The sequence below is a fragment of the Carya illinoinensis genome, chromosome 3 (assembly GCF_018687715.1).
Source record: "Carya illinoinensis cultivar Pawnee chromosome 3, C.illinoinensisPawnee_v1, whole genome shotgun sequence".
In the NCBI taxonomy this organism is placed as follows: Eukaryota; Viridiplantae; Streptophyta; class Magnoliopsida; order Fagales; family Juglandaceae; genus Carya; species Carya illinoinensis.
In genome coordinates this window covers 53,196,788-53,216,853 of record NC_056754.1, presented here as the reverse complement: position 1 = coordinate 53,216,853, position 20,066 = coordinate 53,196,788, and the positions used below count along the sequence as shown (strand labels likewise).

Sequence of the window (20,066 nt, the reverse complement as noted above, 5' to 3'; positions counted from 1 at the left end):
AAAATAACTTCAAATTCACCTTTTTTTCTTTTTAACAAATTGTTATATATGATTATGGGTGGTAGTATGTGATACAACCTGTGAGCTCAATATGAACAGAAAATGAATTAGTAGGTTTGAGTTTAATATTAATGGGTTTGAGTCAAAACAGATTAATTTGTTAAGACACAATTTATTAATGAGTAACATGCTTAACACAAAATCAACCCGTTTTGACATATATAGATTTTATTACAAAATTAAAATTTTATTATTATTAAGTTGTAATATTAGTATTTCTTAATATGCTTATGTTTTTATTATTGGGATTATAATTTTAGACCTATGCTCATATTTGTTATTGTATGATTTGTAATATTGGTTGTATTATATTTTAAAATTTGAAAAATATTTATATATATATATATATTTAAGATATTGTTGCTATTAATAATTATAGATTTTAATTTTTATGTGAAATTAATTACGTCAAATAAGTTATACATGTTAGTTTAACCTTTTACATGAAATGAGTTTAAATGGATCGTGTTATGTTAAATAATTTTTAATTAATTATTAAATAGATCAAAATAGGTAACACGACACGACCCGTTATCTAAATGACTTATGTTAGAGTTTGAAAGTTTGACACGTTTAGGTTAATGGATTAAGTTTAGATTGACTTATATAATCGAATATTCATGACTTGACATGATATGAATACGATAAAAAAATACGATTTGTCATCCCTATTGATGATTTTCTTTATAAAAGAGAATGAATACAAGAGGACTCTGCTTCATGACATACTTAACGTGACCATTTTCTCTCTCTTTCTCTCTCGTTTTATTTTATTTTATTTTATATATTTTTAACATGGGTGAGGGGTATTCGATCTTTGGTTACGTGAGAAACAAAAGTCTTGTTAATTGGTCCAAACGTAGTAACTTTCTTGAAGCTTAAACAGTCACCCGTGTCTCTTTTGGGTTACCAAAACAAAAGACCTAAAGACAATGGACGTGGGCCGTCCACAAGCTGGTTATCCCATTTCCGACTACACAGTACACCCTCATTTTCATTTTCCTTTATTATGGTCAGCAGGCCTGATATTTTAAAAATTACCGGTGAGCTTGAAAGGCTTTACTTTAACAAGCCCATACAGTTCATGGCCCGGCCCACCATCTAATGCATGCATTTCGTGCTGGTCAATTCGTTTCCTCTCCCGCTGGATGGATAATGCTAACCCATAACAACCAAATAAAAAAAAAAAAAAAAAAAAAAAAAGAGGCAAATTTTTATAAATCCAGTCCAAAAGTCAAAACAATACTATCAGAAAATAAGTCTCAACTTCTCCGGAACAATTGGGGATTTGTTTGGCTTTAACTTAGCTTAATCCCCAAGCTACTACAGGACCGGATCATTGAATGAGAGCACGCTCTCCGCAAACAACAAGCCACGTGTCCAAAACCCACTCCGTTTTGTGTTACTGTTTACCCTTAATAAAAAAACGAAATCTCTTTCCCTTTTCAAGCTTCGATTCTTCTTCTTCAGTTGTAAATCCTCCACCGATTCGTCTTCTTTTCCTTCATTTTCTCTTTTCTTAATCCAAGAACAAAAGAGAATAAACAAATGTCAACCCCTCCATCATCTTCCTCTTCTTCTTCTGCTTCGGTTCTGATCCTTGACTACACCCTAACCCTAATCCCTGGCCTCCCCAACGACGTCGCCGCTCTCATCCTCTCCTTCATCCCCTACTCTCACCACTCTCGCCTCAAGCTCACCTGCAAGTCGTGGCGCCTCTTCCTCACCCCCTCTCTCAACTCTCTCTTATTCTCCCTCCGCCGTCTTAACCGTCTCTCCCATCTTCTCTGCATCTTTCCTCAGGGGCCTTCTATATCCCCCCCTTTCCTCTTCGACCCTCACAACCTCGCCTGGTCTCGACTTCCCCCCGCTCCCCCCGACCCCCACTCCTATGGCCTCTGCAACTTCTCCGCCCTCTCCATCGGCCCCCACCTCTACGTCCTCGGTGGGTCCCTCTTCGATACCCGCTCTTTCCCCATGGATCGTCCTTCTGCTTCCTCATCCGTCTCCCGCTTCGATTTCACCACCGGCTCTTGGGAGCCCCTGGCGCCGATGCTCCACCCGCGGGGGAGCTTCGGCTGTGCGGCGGTACCCGATTCCGACGCGATTCTCGTGGCGGGAGGTGGGTCCCGGCACTGTGTATTCGGTGCGGCTGGGAGTAGGATGGCGTCGGTGGAGCGCTACGATATCCGCAGGAATAAGTGGGTCGAGTTGGACCGGCTGCCAGGTTTGCGAGCCGGGTGCGCGGGGTTCTTTGTGGAGGAGAGAATGGAGTTTTGGGTGATGGGAGGCTATGGGGAGGAGAGGACGATTGGTGGGGTGCTGCCGGTGGACGAGTATTGTAGGGACGCAGCGGTGATGGATTTGAAGAGTGGTGGTGATGGTGGGGTTGCCGGAAAGTGGGTGGAGGTTGGGGATATGTGGGAGGAAGGGGAGAGGGTTAGGGTAGGGAAGATTGTGGTGGTGGAGGATAGGGAGAGGCCCGGTCGACCCGCCGTGTTTATGCTCGAAGGGAACGACATTTTCAGGTATCTGTTTATTTGTTCGTTATTTGTGTTTGTTTCACTGGATTAGATTAGTTTCTTTTGTAGTATGGCCTAGTTTGGATAGGGAAAGAATTTCATCTCATGATTATAATTTTTGATAATTTTTATACAAAACATAATAAACAATTTAACTTTTTTAAATTTCAAAATAATAATAATATTAAAAAATAATATTTTACTCAAATTTCAACTTTCATCTCATCGACTATACAAAGGGCTGACTTATTTTTTTTCCTTTCTTTCATTTGTGAGATATAAGTGTTAGGTCTTTTACCAGGCATATGTAGTAGTGAGTTTTAGATGTTCTGGGTTTTTGTGCTCTACAGTTTGTGAAAGTCAGAATTTGTTTGATTCCGGTGTATTTTTCATCAGATTGGATTGGCCGCCTGTCTAAAATGTAGGAGTTATTTCGTTTTATTGATGTTTGAGATGTCGTTTCATGGTATCTATTTTTTTTCATAGATACGCGTGTTTGTAGATATGGAGGTTTTGGGTTTTGGTGCCAATGTGTGAAATTACAATGTCTGATGTGGTATAATATTACACTGGTTTTTTTAAACATTGTGAGTATAGGTCTTGAATCAGCTTAAAACTGAATAACAACTAAGATGAGTAGATGCTTGTAAAACCCTTTCCCATAGGTTAGGAATGTTACATACATTCATAACATAATGCCTTGTAAAGAGATTCAATCTCATAAATACCTCATCTATTGGATCATAAAACTTATCTAGCATGACAGTCTCTCATAACATAAAAGCTGAAACATAAAAGAAATGATATAAGAGCTAGTTCTATGTTATACTAACACAGCTTTAATGTCTAAATCATACACTAAGTCTTAGGAAATTTATTCTGCTGCTGGCACTTATGCTCTGTATCCAAAATCATCATCTGAGACATTAAAACATAAAACAGACCACCAAACAAATGAGTCGAAGACTTAATAGCACATCATATTGTAAACTTAACTTAGTTTAACATTAGGCTAAATCTTGAAAACTTACATACATCGTCACACATCACATGACATATAGATCATTCATTAGTAACATAAGCGGAATCAAACATAATCATGGCAATACATGTAATGCGGATGCATGAATGACTGACGCCATACATTTCCTATCATTTGTACATAACTTATTCATCTTGTCTTTCACTTACTTAGTGGCCATCATAACATGTGTGCATTGGTCCAATTGCCGTTGACCGTATATAACATATCATAACATAGGATAAATCACGCTTGGGTCCGTGGCACTGCCTGATGTATCATAACATGTAGTGAAATACGCTTTGGTCCCTGTTATCACATAGCATATGGTAAACCACGCTTGAGTTCGTGGCACCGTCTAACGTATCATAACATGTAGTGAATCACGTTTCGGTCTGTGTCACCTCAAAACATTATATCTTTCATGTGGTGGATTACACTTGAGTCTGTGGCTTGTACATCCACCCATAACATAAGGCCAATCTTAAAGCTTGCTTGTTGTTCATGTGTTTTCTTACTAACTTTCATAATGCATGAGTACATGTTTGACTTTATGAATTTACATGGGATGGCATAGTATTATGCATGGCATAACGTTAAACATGGAATACGTGTGATTTTCATAACATATCATCCATTCTAACAACAATCCATATCAGCAGAGCATATAGTCTCATTTGCAAGCATATCATCATAATTCATAGATGATCATGAAAAGCAATGCATAATACATACATAACTATAATATCAAGAACGAAATATGATGAATGGCGTGCTTGCAAATATCATGACATGCATAGTGCATAAACATTGGCTTCTAAAGAACTTGCTTTAATAATAATAATATAACTAGTTAACGTATGCTAATCCTAATTTATGATTAAGCTACTTACCTCATAGGGTTGTTGCCACAATCTCACTTCTTAGTTTGTGACCTATATGAAGAACTAAACGCCACTAACTAGTTTTATTAAAATTTGACTAAGTAGGCAATGATAATATTAACAAGAAAAATATGCTCAATAGTATATTTTTAAATATACTTTACATCCCTTGAATATTTTCTGTAAAAATTAAGGCTATGCGCTCATATTTATTCGAGTAAAACTTTGGCCTAACTTAAATTTCAGCCCAGCCCCAATTTCAGGAAAACAGCCCACTTAAAGTCATTATAACAGTTTCTGAAATCAACCCTCTTGGAAAACAAGGCCCAAGGCCCATGTGGGAAACAACAAGCCCTCTTTAATTATTGTAGGGCAATAAGGTAATAACACAACAAAAGAGGCTTCTAGAGGCTTCACGTAAAGGAGTTACACCAAAAGGGTTTAAGGGCGTTTGTGTAACAACTTTAAAGTGATAGATGCATGATGGGAAGGCCAAAATAAAAGAAATTTGCTTGACACTACAAGCATTGGAGAGGCAAAATATTGTGCGACAGAACTTGGGATTTGGGACTCATTGAGAGGGAAGGAGGACCAGCTGCGATGGTGGGTCTAGGTGCCTGGCAGTGACCAACGGCAAGTTTTGTGGTTGCCAAGAGGGGTTCCGACTTCCTTGACAATGTCCTCTAAATTATTTTGGCGAAGAGAGTGTCTCGGTTTGTTGTGGGGAAGATTGCTGTGGTGTTGTGTGGAAGGCTACAGTGATGTTGTGTTGAAGAAGAATTTGCTTTCACTGGGGGTTCTGGCCGTAGGAGTATTATGGGTTTGGGTGAAGGAAAATTGTGGGTAACGTAGAGTATATATGTGAGGGTTTCGACACATCCAATTGGTTTCAAATTAGGAAGTTTCTCCCAACTAGGGAACCAAGCAGAGGGATGGATGGTGTACAGAGTGGAAGAATCTTACTCAAATAAAATTACTATCTCAAACCAATCTGATAAAAATATTAATAAAATAAAAATAATAATTCTAAATCCTAATTTAGGACTTGTATGTTACAACGCTTTGAGTATGACTGTGAAGTAGGGGTGACAACTGAAGGTATCAGTGCGGTTTTGAAACCCCATCGAGACCTTGAAATGGTGTAAATCTCGACCGAAATCGGCCTATGAAGGGGGAGAAAATCGTCCACATCGGTCTTGGCGTAACTCCGGTCGGTTTGATGGTGTCTTTGATGGCAACGGAGGTGGCCCTGCATGTGATGATGCCGCGGTGAGAGAGAGAGAGAGAGAGAGGCGGCTCTGAGAAGTGAGAAACTGAGAGGAAGTCGAAGGAGAGAAGAGGGATGCGGGGGGGTGTTTAAACCCTAGGGTGAAATGGCGCCGTTCTATTTATATATTTTTTTTCAAACTTACGTCCGAAAACGACATCGTTTCATTCACTTAAGTGAAACGGCGTCATTTCATATATGTATAATTAAAAAATATAAATAATTAAGATATCGGTTGGTTCAGCGGTCCGATCCAGCATCATTGGGACCAAACCGGCCGACGGCGGTTTTGACATAATTCTACCGTTGTCCGACCGGTTCTATGCCCGTTTTGGTTGGTTATGAGTTTCGGCGGCAGGTCTGAGTTGGTCACGGTCTGTTTGACCAGTTTTTGTACACCCCTACTGTGAAGTAAGAAATCTGACTCTATAGATGGAGAAGTTGCAATTGGACTTGTTGAATGCTCTAATGTAGTTGCAGTGCATTGCGGAGATCAAAGCTTAGATGGGGGATAAGTGATGGAAAATAAATAGAATTTTTATCAAGTTTATTGAGTGCTATGTAAGAACTTTTTTCTTATAAAATCTTTATGTTCAAAATATGCTTGTGTTCTATAGGACTTTATTGGGAAAATGGTATGACAATACCGACACGAGAGTGTTGCCTTGTGGAAAGCTGTGGTGGACTCTAAATATGGTTTTGCTTGGGGTGTGGTGTGTACTAATGCGGTACTCGAGCCACATGGGTGGTGCTTTGGAAAAATATCATAATAGGTTTGAGTTTTTTTTGTTCCCAAATAATACTAGTCTTGAGGTGGCTGATGTCTTCAAGATGATCCCTTTCTTTCAATTGTGCTATATTGGAGAGAGAAATGATTGAAATTTTGAGGACCGAGAGTTAGATGGATGGAAGAATTTAAAAACCCTAAGGGGTTTGGCCCAAGTGGTGAAAGCTTTGGTCTTGGGGTATCATTCCTCTCAAAGTCCAAGGTTTAACACGTCATGGGTGCAAACAATCTTTTGGGGCCACACCCCTTGTTGAAAAGTCAGCGATTTTACCAGTTTCGTGTAGGAAAACTTTTGATGGTGCGGTTTGACTAGGGTTTACTCTTTAGGGGTGTGTTCGAAGAGCCCTGCCTTGGAGAGGTTCCCCAACATTAAAAAAAAAAAAAAAAAGAAGGAAAGAAAGAAGAAAGAATTTAAAAATGATTTCTTCATTACTTTTTTGTTTTTTGGACAATTACTATATATAGGCTTTAATGGGGGCGAGTTTTATGATTTTCTTTTATCTTATTCTATATCCAACTAGGAGTTTCTCTTGGATATGAATGTGTACTTGGGCTATGCCTTTTGAGTTCTTCAATTAAAATGTTGATTACTTATTAAAAAAAATTGTATATTTATACTTATTCCCTTAAGGAGTATTACAGATTTGAGTACAAGATGGAAAAGAACATTTGATGTCTTTGGGACTCTCTGTTTTGCTTGCTTTCGCTCCCTTGCCTGAACTTGAATAGTGAACTGTTGTACTTGTCAAAAAAGAAAAGAGAAACTGTTTTAGCTTTGTTATCTAACATGCCTTTAACTGTTTGAAGTACCTTGAAATGTAAACCTACAAAATGCTAAATTGAAAGCCTGATGCTGTTAGATTAGTTTCTGTTGAATTTAGGAGGGTTCAGGCTGTGTGATGCCGAAGAGATGATGCAACTTTTGGGTTAGAAGTAGGGAGTTTGTATCTGGATGGATGCTAATGGAGCTGCTAATGGACATTCAGTTGGGCCATAAAACCTATCGTGCTTGACATATCTTTCCAAGTTATATCAATTAGAACTCGCTTTAAGACTGTTACCACATAGGTTAGAATCCTGCTTAATAATAGCCTAAGAAAAGCAAAAGTGAGTTACAGTTTCTTTGGGACAGCAGGTTTTTGTTTTGCCTAAGTTTGCATTAATGCATGCTTGTTGATATGCCAAATTCTTAAGTCATTAGACATGTCACGTCATTGTTTGTTTTCAGAGATGAGATGAGATGAGAGAAGTTGAATAAAATATTATTAGAATATATTATTTTTGTATTGAGATTCGAAAAAGTTGTATTGGAATTTGAAAAAGTTGAATTGTTTATTTTATTTTGTATGAGAATTTGAAAATGTTGTAATGATTAAAGATAAGATGAGATGAGACGAGTGTTTTGTGAAAGTGAACAAGGCTGCCTGTTCTTTTTTGATGTGCTCCCATCTAATCCTTTGCTTTTGCTTGACTGGAGAACTTGCTAGCAACCCTCTGACAAAAATCCAAATGGTGAATCCGGATCACCTGAATGGCATATACTGGCCTCAACTCTTGCTGAACCATTTAATATATCAACGATAATTTTTTAAACCCTGAACCTAGAGTGGTCACTTTCTTGTTTGTTTCCACACAAGACTCATTGGAAATCTTCTTTAGGCTACTTGGGGACGCTCAATGGCTTGTTTTCGCTACTGCATTACAGGTATGACATGGATTCAAACCGGTGGCATTGGGAGACGCATGTACCAAAAACGGCATCTCATAACTCAGCATTTGGTTTTGTTGTTTTGGACGGGGAGTTGCATGTAATGACCCTTTTGAATGCAGTCAATTATACAGAAACCCGAAGGAAGCGACACCATAAGAGGGCTAAACTGTACATCCAAATTTATCATCCCAAGAAGAAGACGTGGAGATTTCTAACTACCAAATCGCCTTTCCCATACCCTTTAGATTTTAATACAGCAGTTATGTGCAGCGTTCATTTGTAAACTTTATTTTCTCATTTGTGTGGGGGCAATTATGCATATACCAAACCATGCAAGATGGAAGAAAGATTTATGTAGGGTCTTTGATGGTTACTGATTGGGTCCCCTATGTCGATGGCATATTTTTATATCTTTAATGTGTAGCATTACATGGACATAGGTGAGTACTTCTTAGTTTGAATTCTTGTAAGGTCAGATGTTGTCCCAGTTGTACATAAGGAATGCTAAATATAGGTAAATGTTCTTGTAAATGCTAGAGCTCTTGACTATTATTTCTTAGCACTAGTTGCCGGATTTGCATTTTGAGAAAGGATATTTGTACTCATAGAGTGCGCAAGCTTAGTGTATTAAAAATAGTAAATACGGCTCTCACATAAAAAATTTATTTTTTAAATAGTGGACTCCCTTCTATTTTTAAGGAATGCATGATATTTGTACAACTCGTGCTTCATCTAGCACTACTCTGGAATATTTCCCCTCCTAGTCATGACTGGGAAACCCTACCGTGCTCCTAGAATATTTGAAAATAGACCTGGGAAACCCTACTATGCTCCTAGAATATTTGAAAATATCCCTCGTTAGCCTCCCGAAATTCTGAAAAGAACAAATATCTTAGCCCTTAAAGATTCCAAAAATTCCAATCCAATGCCTGAAAAATGATCCGAAAAAGAGGAAGCTAAAAAAGCCTCAAGTTTTTCCCGAAAACGTTAAAAAAAATGAAGAATTCTGTTTTTCTAAAAACAGTTCTTCTACAGGCAGGGAAGTTGGCGCAGGATTGGCACACGAATCATGCCACGTGAATTGCAAATAATATAAGTAAAGAAACAAAAAAAGGAAAAAAAAAAAAAAAAAAGGTAAGATGAAGCATGCGAATTGAGCTGGAACTCGAAAACACGAATAGAGCCTTCATCGTTCCTTGTTTGTCTCCCTCATTCACGTTCCTCTGCGACTCTTTCCTTGGCTGGGCTACGCTGTACTCCTCCGCCACCCAACCCACCTTCATAAGATTTTTCAAATCTACCTCTGCCAGTCGTTTGCGTCGGAGTCATCTCTGGGATTGAATAGACACAATACTACATTGGGATTAGGAGTTGAAATTGGATTTCAGACTAGAAGAGTTTTCAACTGGGTCTTTTAGTTCCATCTTGGAAAATGATTTAGGCTGGCCCGATTTTGATTTAGCGAGATCTAACAAGACAGGTGCAGTATTCAGGTCTTGGTTACTAGGAGTTTTAGGAGACGAGATCAAAAGCGGAGGCTCAGAAGCCATGGATCAGAAACCTCTTGGGTAGCAAAGTGTCAACAATCAACAAATTCATGAAATACCCAGCTAGTGACTACAATTAAATGCAATAAAAATTTATGAAAAAGCGCAGAACCCAGAACCAAAACAAGTCGTGTATGTATGGGAAATTGATAGGAAAAAACGAAGCTATTAAAGTATTAAGCTGGACATGCTAGACGCTGTGTACAGACAGGGAAATATAGGGAGAGAGAACCTTTGCTTTGTGCTAAATAAGACTGTTAGAATTTGCTTGTACACTGGAAAATGTTAGAGGGAAGGATAGAGCGAGTAATGTGAAAGAAGGGAGAGAAATGGATCTTGGACTCTTGAGACGAAGTGTTTGTTTTCCGATTACTAGAAAGAAGTATTGTAAAAGGTCAAAGGCATTGTTAGAGAGAGCAAGTGATAGAGATGCTAAGCAAGAGAGAGAGGTGGTGATTGCAAAGAAATGGAAAAAAAATTCGTATGGGATGGCAATACCGAATGCATCAAAAATCATATAGACAAGAATACAAAATTCCGAGTATGTGTGCATGAAGAAAAAAGAAAAAGGAAAAGTCTTTCATGGAGAAAGAAAGTTCAGAGAGAGAAATTGCACTTCTAGAAGGACTGCAAAGAATGATAAATGATAAATAATTATCCATAAAAACTAACTGCCTTGGGTCTTGGCTCTCAGGCGTGTTTCTGGGTTCTTAAACCCATCTTGGGTCTTGGCTGCACTTTGAAGATGGAGGACAGCAAACAATGGAGGAGGGAGATGTAGGTCTCAGAAACATGAAAAGGATTTGGGGAATATCAGGAGATAGAGGAAGGAGGGAGATGCAAGGGGAAGCTTCTACTGAGAGTGAGATCTCGTTGAATAAAATTTCATGTGAAACGCACCGTTTAATTATCCACGTAGGCGTCCCTGCGCAAAACTTGCATAAAGTCTCCTACCAGAATCATTTTCCTTCTAAAAATTAACTTTAAGATTTTCCTTCTAAAGTTAATTGGCTCTTGGATGTATGCCGGATTGTATTTATCAGATAATTTAGAAATGGAAAATGATAGGGCTCTCGCTTCCGGCTACTCTTGAGAGCTACCGCTTACATTTTTTTATTTTTTAATTTATTTATTTTTTTATTTCGTGATTAATGAAGTATTTTTTAATAATATCGTGAATTTAAAAAAAAATATTTAAAAATGTTAAAAAAATACATATAAAAAAAAATCCCAACAAAAAAAATCCCCACAAATAAAAAAATACATATAAAATTCATGTTTGATTTTTTTTCTGTCCGTTTCCGAGAAAAAAGATATTGGCTTCGTCTCTGTTTCAGGGATTGTAGTTCTTACATCGAGAACATAAAACAGTTGGAAGGAACGCCTATGACCTTATTTATAAATATTCGTAACAAGATAGGCATTCCTTTTTGTTATCATTCTTTTTTAAGAATTGCATCTCACTCGATAAAAAAGAAAATTATGCCGTTTAATGTAGAGATGCAATCCCAGAATTGGAAAGCCACTGAAAATGGTAAAAGGAAAAAATGAAGTTTTTTGAATAGAGATACCACGATAATATATATATATATATATATATATTTATATATGTAGAAAATGAGATTTTCTACGATTATATAAATCCCCAACAACTACAAAACGCGCTTTAATTTACAGATGGAACAAGCGCGTTCGGATGATGACGATGTTCTCCATTCCCCAATTCAGTGCAACATGCCGTAAGAGAGACTTCATATTTCGATACTTTTGGAAGTCTTCTTTCGAAGTATTTTATGTCGTGTAAAAGGATTATCCCACAACCTAAAGCCATATAGACATTAGACACATTCAAGAAATCTATCTAAGCGTGTTTCTACGTACCAAAACAAAATGTCCGTCCTTCCACCATGTTACGTCCATTCAAAGTACCTCAATATCAAGACAATGGCGTACGATCGAGGAATGTCCTCCGCATGCTGGTCTAGCTGGGGCCTTCAAGATTCTTTTGTTGGGCTGCCTTTAGAACCATTTCGAGTTTTCTCTCTTAAAACAATTCAAAACTTGAATAATATATCTAATCTTTAACGATACCCTAAAATTAAGGTTCTCTTGACGATCGAAACTCCCTCGTTAATCCACATACAAATTCTTTTTGTAGCTTTACACAAATTAGGAGTCCTACTCACGAAATGTTTTGAATTTCGCAAAATCGTACTTCTCCTGCCTCATCAAGATTGGCATATTTTTCCATGGAAAATGCATTGCCTTCTTCACAAAACTGTTCATTGCATGACTTTTTTCATGCACGTAAAAAATAGACTACTTTAGGATTCAAATCAAACCCCGTTTTGTCATTTAAGACCCATTCAAAGTTTTAATCTCTTACCATTAATAGTCAAGTAAAACGAAGTTGAAAAATTCTATACAAGTTGGTGGATACACAAGATATATATATACCTTCATATCCTTCACAAATACTTGCATCAACTCGGTTATATCCATATATTTTGGTTTATAGAACAAGTGGGGGTTTTAAAAATGCTTCTTGTAGTCATAGCAATGCTTTTTCTAATGAGCGTGAATGCAAATCAAGCTTGCCGAATCTTGCATGGAGAAGAAAAAATAATATTGATTAACAAAAGCCTTTTGTTAGGGTCGCTGCATGAAGCTCCAATCCCTCCATCTTTATTTAATTCAGGCACTGACATCCCACTACTAGCTTCAACAATCAGTCAAAGGACCTTGAAGAATCATTCTACGGCTCATTTGTTGTTGGAGTCACTGCAGAAGGGGGCTCCAATTAGGCCATTTGCGCCCAATCGGAGAATTCCACCTCGCCTTTCAACAGTTAGTCAGAGGGCATTTGCAAGTCATTCAAGGGCTCATTTGCTTGGGTCAGTACTACAAAAGGGTCATATTCCTCCACCTGGGCCCAATCCAAAAATTTCAAGTTGCCTTTCAACAATAAACCAAAAGGCCTTTAAGAGTCATTCCATGGCTAATCATTTGTTTTTGGAGTCACTGCAGAAGGGCACTCCAACAATCAGTCAGAGGGCATTTGCAAGTCATCCAAGGGCTCATTTGCTCGGGTCAATACTACAAAAGGGTCCTATTCCTCCTCCTGGGCCCAATCCAAAAATTCCAAGTCGCCATTCAACAATCAGCCAAAAGGCCTTTAAGAGTCATTCCATGGCTAATCATTTGTTGTTGGAGTCATTGCAGAAGGGCGGTCCAATTAGGCCAAGTGCACCCAATCGGAGAATTCCACCTCGCCTTTCAACAATCAGTCAGAGGGCATTTGCAAGTCACCCAAGGGCTCATTTGCTTGGGTCAGTACTACAAAAGGGTCCTATTCCTCCACCTGGGCCTAATCCAAAAATTCCATCTCGTCTTTCAACAATCAGTCAGAGGGCATTTGCAAGTCACCCAATGGCTCATTTGCTTGGGTCAGTACTACAAAAGGGTCCTATTCCTCCACCTGGGCCTAATCCAAAAATTCCATCTCGTCTTTCAACAATCAGTCAGAGGGCATTTACAAGTCACCCAAGGGCTCATTTGCTCGGGTCAGTACTACAAAAGGGTCCTATTCCTCCACCTGGGCCCAATCCAAAAATTCCATCTCGCCTTTTAACAATCAGTCAGAGGGCATTTGCAAGTCACCCAAGGGCTCATTTACTTGGGTCGATACTACAAAAGGGTTCTATTCCTCCACCTGGGCCCAATCCAGAAATTCCAAATCGTCTTTCAACAATCAGCCAAAGGGCCTTTAAGAGTCATTCCATGGCTAATCATTTGTTGTTGGAGTCACTGCAGAAGGGCATTCCAATTAGTCCATCTGCTCCGAATCCGATAATTCCACCTCGCCTTTCAACAATCAGTCAAAGGGCATTCACAATTCACCCAAGGGCTCATTTGATAGGGACAGTACTACAAAAGGGTCATATTCCTCCTTCTGCACCCAATCCAAAATTCCCACGTCACATTTCAACAATCAGCCAAAACAAAAACTAGCATTAAATAAAAAGAATGAAAATATATATATATAAAAAAGGAGAATCATGATGACCTATTAATCCAAAACGTTAGGGTACATTTTATAATACAGTATTGTACTTATTGTGAGAATAATGGCTGCAACATAAACAGTTTGCTAGCTTTTCTTTCTGGTTCATCTTTGTATTTTTCTTTGTTTGTATAATTAATCATGCATGTTGATTAATTACTACACACTTTGTACACATATCCAAAAGAATAAATGAAGTTGACGAGATTCTTTATATGGTAGCTAGTTAGCTTCTCGATCCTTTCTTTTCTTTGTGCTTTGATCCATGTGTCACTTCTGTCTTTTGAAGTGTAAATAATCTAATTAGTAAATTTATGTAATCCCCCTAATCATTTAGGAATTCAGTTGCTGCTTAATTACTTGTGCTTTAATTAAAGCTAGCAAATTAACCCTTTCATATAATTATAAACTACTAGCTAGATATAACAATCAACCATGCACGTACATGATCTTGTTCAAAATTATAAGCCATGCGCGCAACTAGCGCGTAGTGCGTTTATGCCTATTTTTGGCACGTTTTGCAAGGGTTTATATATTGCTACCTCAATAATGGAGTGTCCCAAAGAAACACATGATCAGGGAAAATAGACCCAAAATTTGAAGATCATGATATATATATGTTTCTTCAACTTGTCAATTAATGCATTGCTTTACTGTGTGAACGATTCTCTTTAAATCTTTTTTTTTTTTCAAAGGATCGATCGATCGTCAAAGATCTTACAAAGTCCAAGTCAAAAGGTTGACTTTTGAAAGTTGACAGACTTCGGAACGAACCCATAAAAATATATATATATATATATATGTGTGTGTGTGTACACACACATGTATGTTGCTAGAACTCTGACCTCTATTTATATTTCTGATCGTGTGTGTTAATTTCCTTTTGTTTGCCTACAATCTAAAAGAAGAGTAATGTTATATACAGTCGTAGAGTAAGAATACGAAAAATTAAAATATGTTAATTTTAGTTTTTCGTATTCTAACTACCAACGATTGTTCTTTCTGATCGTTCCTTGAAAGAGCAGGGTTAACTATTAAGAAATTAATTTTTATTTTTTTTTTATATAAATCCCGTATTTACTGATCACTTTTTTCAAAGGAATGGCTTGGTGTTTACACATTTCACTATTGCAAATATAATTTCTTCTAAAAGAATCAATATTCATTTTAATAGAATATACATGCAATATTATTTCTTGGAGAAAAAAGAAGAAGAAGAAGAAGAAGCAAGGGCTTAGAAAAAGAATATACAATATTATTTGGGACTCGTTTTCTATATTGAAATGACAAAGATATGCATTACACGGAAAAGACTTTCCCAAATCCTATTTTTGGGAATACCATCGATTTCCATCCGGAATTGAAATTTTTTGAGAGCTTGTCGCTTACATTAATTACTGCATGCATAATTTTAGGAATTTTTCATGAAGGGTATTTTAATATACTTATAAATTAAAATCACTAATTGTTCTTAAATTTAAGCTGATGGATTTAATTATTCAAACTATATTTTTAATTAGAATCTTCCTCACGTGTGCATCAAACTTAGAATATTCTCAATGACTAAGCTCAACATGCGAAATGTTTAATTAACTGTGATAGAGTTTAGAATCAATTTTCGAATTTAGAATTCGATGTAATATGAAATCACTACTTATTCTAAAACTTAAAAAAATAAATTTAATTATTTATATAATATTCTTAACAATATTGTTTCCTTGTCAACCACTTGCATACAAATTAATTGATTTTATTAAATAAACAAAGGACAAAAGGACCGAAAAATAGAAAATGATCACATGATTTTTGGACAGTTCTCTTTCGATTCTTTCCTTTCAAAAAACCGTCAAAGATCTTATTGATCGAGCAAAGGTAAAGTATATTGACTTTGAAACTTTGTTGACTCGACTTCGGATCGAAGAGAGACTCTTACATTTGTTATTTGTCTTCGTATTTTTCCTATCTGCTTGAAAGGAGGGTAAGAATACGAAAAACCAAAATATGTTGACTTCTGACCTCACTTGTATTCAGAAAAATCTAGTTATAAACACAACTGCGTACTAATATGTGCACCAATCTAATGTAATTGGTTAAAAAATAGATTTTGTTGAAAATAGTGTTAATTTAAATTTTAAATATGAAAAAATCAGTATTGATACACAGATTAATATCTGACTTTATTTATACGTAGCAAAATTCCTTATACCCTTAAAAGATGTTTGCTTCACAACATGATAGATTTTGATTGGGTAACTACGTACGTAGAAGTTTTACTACATATATTTTTATTATATAATTTATTTCCGTACGTATTTAACAAATCCCAATTAATTTAAATTAAAAAACTAAGTCAAACCAATTTTAATAATTACATTAATAGTGATGTGTTACCAAACACATAACATTCTATTAAGATTTTCCTAGAACGTTTAGCATTTTCCATTTTGATGACATATTCAATTCATGGCGTAATGATATTATTACTCCATGACGTTGGGGTATGCTTTTCAATTATATATAATTTCACTCCGATCACATTAAAACAAGAAAAACGAAAAATAGAAGTCACGATATTGAAAATACACAAATTACGTGCGAGACTAGAATTTGATTTTAAAAAATATTATTAGTCATGAACAGTAATATTTTTGAATTAGCTAATTAAATTCTTTGCATCTTATCGGGATTTGAATTTCGAGTTTTGCATAAATGCATCATATTTTATATAAAATTGCAAAAAGAGTAGTACTGGTGAATATAAATATTGTTTGGAGTAGGAAATCATTATCATGTTTATACATATTTTTATACTCAACACATATACAGTACATGTCATTGAGATATTAGCAAATTTAATTGTTTTTACAGCAAACCAAGATCCACCACATTCCAATATTAGCAAACTTGTTTTAGCTGCCACCCTATTGCAAACCAAGATGAGTAATGATATATATAATAAAGCTAAAGCGTGTAATATAATACTCCTTTTAAAAAAAAGGTGGACTGCATCTTGAAAGAAGTCACTTTTCATAATGGTAGACAACGCAATCCTAAATCTGTATAAATATTAAGCTTTTTTCATTCCTCAATAAAAGAAAAAAAGTTTGGAGTAAATTAGATTATTAAATGATCAATTGGATAATATATAGAATAATTATTAGTAAAGACCAGCTTTTCTGATTATGAGAAAAGTCGTGTACGTAATCCCCCGTTACTGAGTTTTTTCCTGACTTTGAATGAGCTTATTTTACGTACTAGAGACTATAAAAAATATTCTTTGCATCTTATATTTTTTATAAGACAATTTTTGAGGATTCACTCATTTGAGACCCAAGATGTTACTTTTTTCTTAGACCCATTCAATTTCTGACCCTCATGAAGTCTCTAGTCTACACATATAAACTTATGGTCAAATTAAAGTCGATTCACTTTCAAACTTTCAATACCCTGCAATCTGAAAAAGTCGGGAGTTATAGGGATATTTGGTGAATATTTATATATGTAAAAATACCTTATTTATAGCATGTCGCCTATGGATATTTTATTTAACTAATCTTTGCTTAAGAGCGCAAAAAGATGAGTCTTCTAAATAAAATCTTAGTAGTCTTGGATGGAGGAGACAATTAATTATTCGGAAATTAGAATTAATCTTTCTTCATTATTCTATGCTAGCGACTTCACCTAATTTTTTTTTTCAAACATATATACCCATATATGAGTAGTATTAATGCTAGATACATAAGTATGCAAGTCCAGTGTATTTTTTTTTTGAAAACAAATAGGGTCCATCATTAAAAAAGTAATTTTTTCATAAATCTCGTATTTGTTTTTTTAAAAGAAATACACTATACTTGCAAATTAAAAAAATATAAATTAATATCATTTCTCATTATATATATTGTTACAAAGCACAACGGAAAAGTACCTCAAGCTCAGCTTATAAAATTGTTCTCCAAGTTTCTCCAAATCGACAAATCCCAAGCGTTTCCATTCAGTGGTGAAGTGTACTACGTAGTATAAAACTAGAGTAATACTTAACGAATCTACAACCTAAATACTATTTCAAGAGAGAACAAAAGAGAGAGAGATTTTCATTATTCAGATGGGTCGCTAGAACCAAATAAGGGGGCTATATATAGCTCACCCTACATAGCCGGCCTTTATTATTCTGAAAGTAATGCATGGCTTTAAAGCCGTTTACAAGCCGTGTAATGAATGGCCTTAATGCAATGAGTTACTTGTGCTTGTAACGCACAAGGGGGGAGGGGTCTGCCCACGTGGGCACCCCTCCATTCAACATCTCCCACTCGCACATAATGAGCATGATCCCAAGTCTGCATCTCTCTAATGTTCTCAATCTTGTTCATACAAGTAAATTGGCTGTGCGACCACCAAGTACATCTAAAAGATGGGAGTACTTACACCAAATCTCTTTAAGAGAAGACCAGCATAGTAACACCTCTAAAGTGTCTAGTCATGTCCTAGACTCATTTGATCGTATTAGATTAAGCATTTTCAAACCCTTTTGAGTTCCAAAAACTCAGAACAATACTTGACTACCTCCAAATCATTTCAATAGGTTCACAACATTAGCTGCTACCAGTATGTTGCGTCATAGTTTGACGTCAGCAAACACTATCGAAGAATCTTCCATTTGCACTCATATCATTCAACTTTGGTCGAATTGCTTTCCCAGCAATGTCTCTTTAGACCGTATTAACTATGGCCATAGATAACATGCCAAAGTAGCAGACATCACAACCTCCATCTCGTGACATAGTCAAAAGTAAAGGACACTTAAAAAAATGAGACTCACACAATGAGAAAGAGGGAAACCATTTACTCACTTACTTATTTGGTCGAATAAGCACATGTAGTATGAAACACATGCTACGGTGGATTTTTCTTTCTCAAAGAGCATATGTCTATATCAACATCGTACAGATTTTAGTCTAACCGCTCCTTAAGCATCTAACTTGAGTTCTTCCATTTGCTCGCCTCCAAGGCGTCAAAGAGGATCTCACATCTGGCTAACCACAGGGTACATAGGTTGTGGGGTAACCCATGCATAGTCCTCTCGTTGGACCTCATCTTAGCTCCCACTAAAACGACATATCTTTGTATCAAATAACTTATCCCTTTGGACAAGTATCTAAGAACACAATGTCTCATCTCTACTTGCTTCTCAAGTGCTAGAGGTGATCGCTCATGTGAGTGAGCCGATCTAAGCCTATTGACATATCTTGTGTGTGTATTAGAAAAACAATACGATAAAGACAGGAATTGAATCATATTGTATTAATATCCCAAAGGAAAGGTTACATCTCAATGTCATTTGAAACACAAATTACATTTACAGTCTACGCAGTCCTAGATTCCTAACATGAGTCTGAAAGACATCTCTTGCTATGGGTTTTGTTAAGGGATCAGCAGTCATGCGACTTGTAGAGAGGTGTTCCAAAACCACTTCTTTTTGTGCTACCATGTTTCTGATGTAGTGATATATGATATCTATGTGTTTGGTTCTTCGATGGTACTTAGAGTCCTTAGCATATGCGAGAGCAGCTGTGCTATCGCAGAATATTGTCACCGGATCTGAAGTATCTGTGCCAATGTCTAAATGCTTGAGGAACCTCCGTAACCAAACAACTTCTTGAATTGTTGCAGACCAGGCTATGTATTCTGCCTTCATGGTGGATAAAGCTATACAGGGTTGTTTCTTGCTGCTCCATGTAATGGCGTCATTGTTGAGCAAAAAGACATACCCAGTGGTTGACTTACGCTAATCTAGGTCACTGCCCCAGTCTGCATCGCTGTAACCTCTTAGCTGCAAATCTGAACCTTGATAGCACAGCACATAGTCTGTAGTTCCCTTGAGATATCGCATAATCCTCTCGATTACTTTCCAGTGAGCCAGTCCGGGGTTAGATTGGAATCTACTCACTAAGCCAACTGCATAGCATATGTCAGGCCGAATACACATCATTGCGTACATCAGACTGCCCACAACATTAGCATAAGGGACGCAGACCATCTTTTCCTTTTCTCTTTGAGTCTTAGGACACAACTCTTTAGATAAGTTCTCACTTTTTGCAACAGGGGTGTCAATGGGTTTACATCCACTCATTAGGAAGCGCTCGAGAACTTTCTTTATGTAAGTCTGTTGGGACAAATACAAAAGTCTCTTTGAGCGATCTCTGTAGA

The 20,066-nt window shown here is 36.7% G+C and overlaps 1 protein-coding gene across 2 annotated transcripts; it reads left to right on the top strand.

Moving 5' to 3' along the window:
- Positions 1-1,368: 1,368 nt before the first annotated feature.
- LOC122305298 (F-box/kelch-repeat protein OR23) lies at positions 1,369-8,783 on the top strand. 2 transcript variants are annotated; one of them, XM_043117710.1, is made up of 2 exons: positions 1,369-2,588; positions 8,201-8,362. In XM_043117710.1, the coding sequence occupies exons 1-2, from the start codon at positions 1,609-1,611 to the stop codon at positions 8,250-8,252; spliced, it is 1,032 nt and encodes a 343-aa protein (XP_042973644.1). In that variant the 5' UTR covers positions 1,369-1,608; the 3' UTR covers positions 8,253-8,362. The 2 variants fall into 2 exon arrangements, with proteins under 2 accessions (XP_042973644.1, XP_042973643.1); XM_043117709.1 differs by having other exon boundaries at positions 1,389-2,588; positions 8,247-8,783.
- Positions 8,784-20,066: the final 11,283 nt, after the last annotated feature.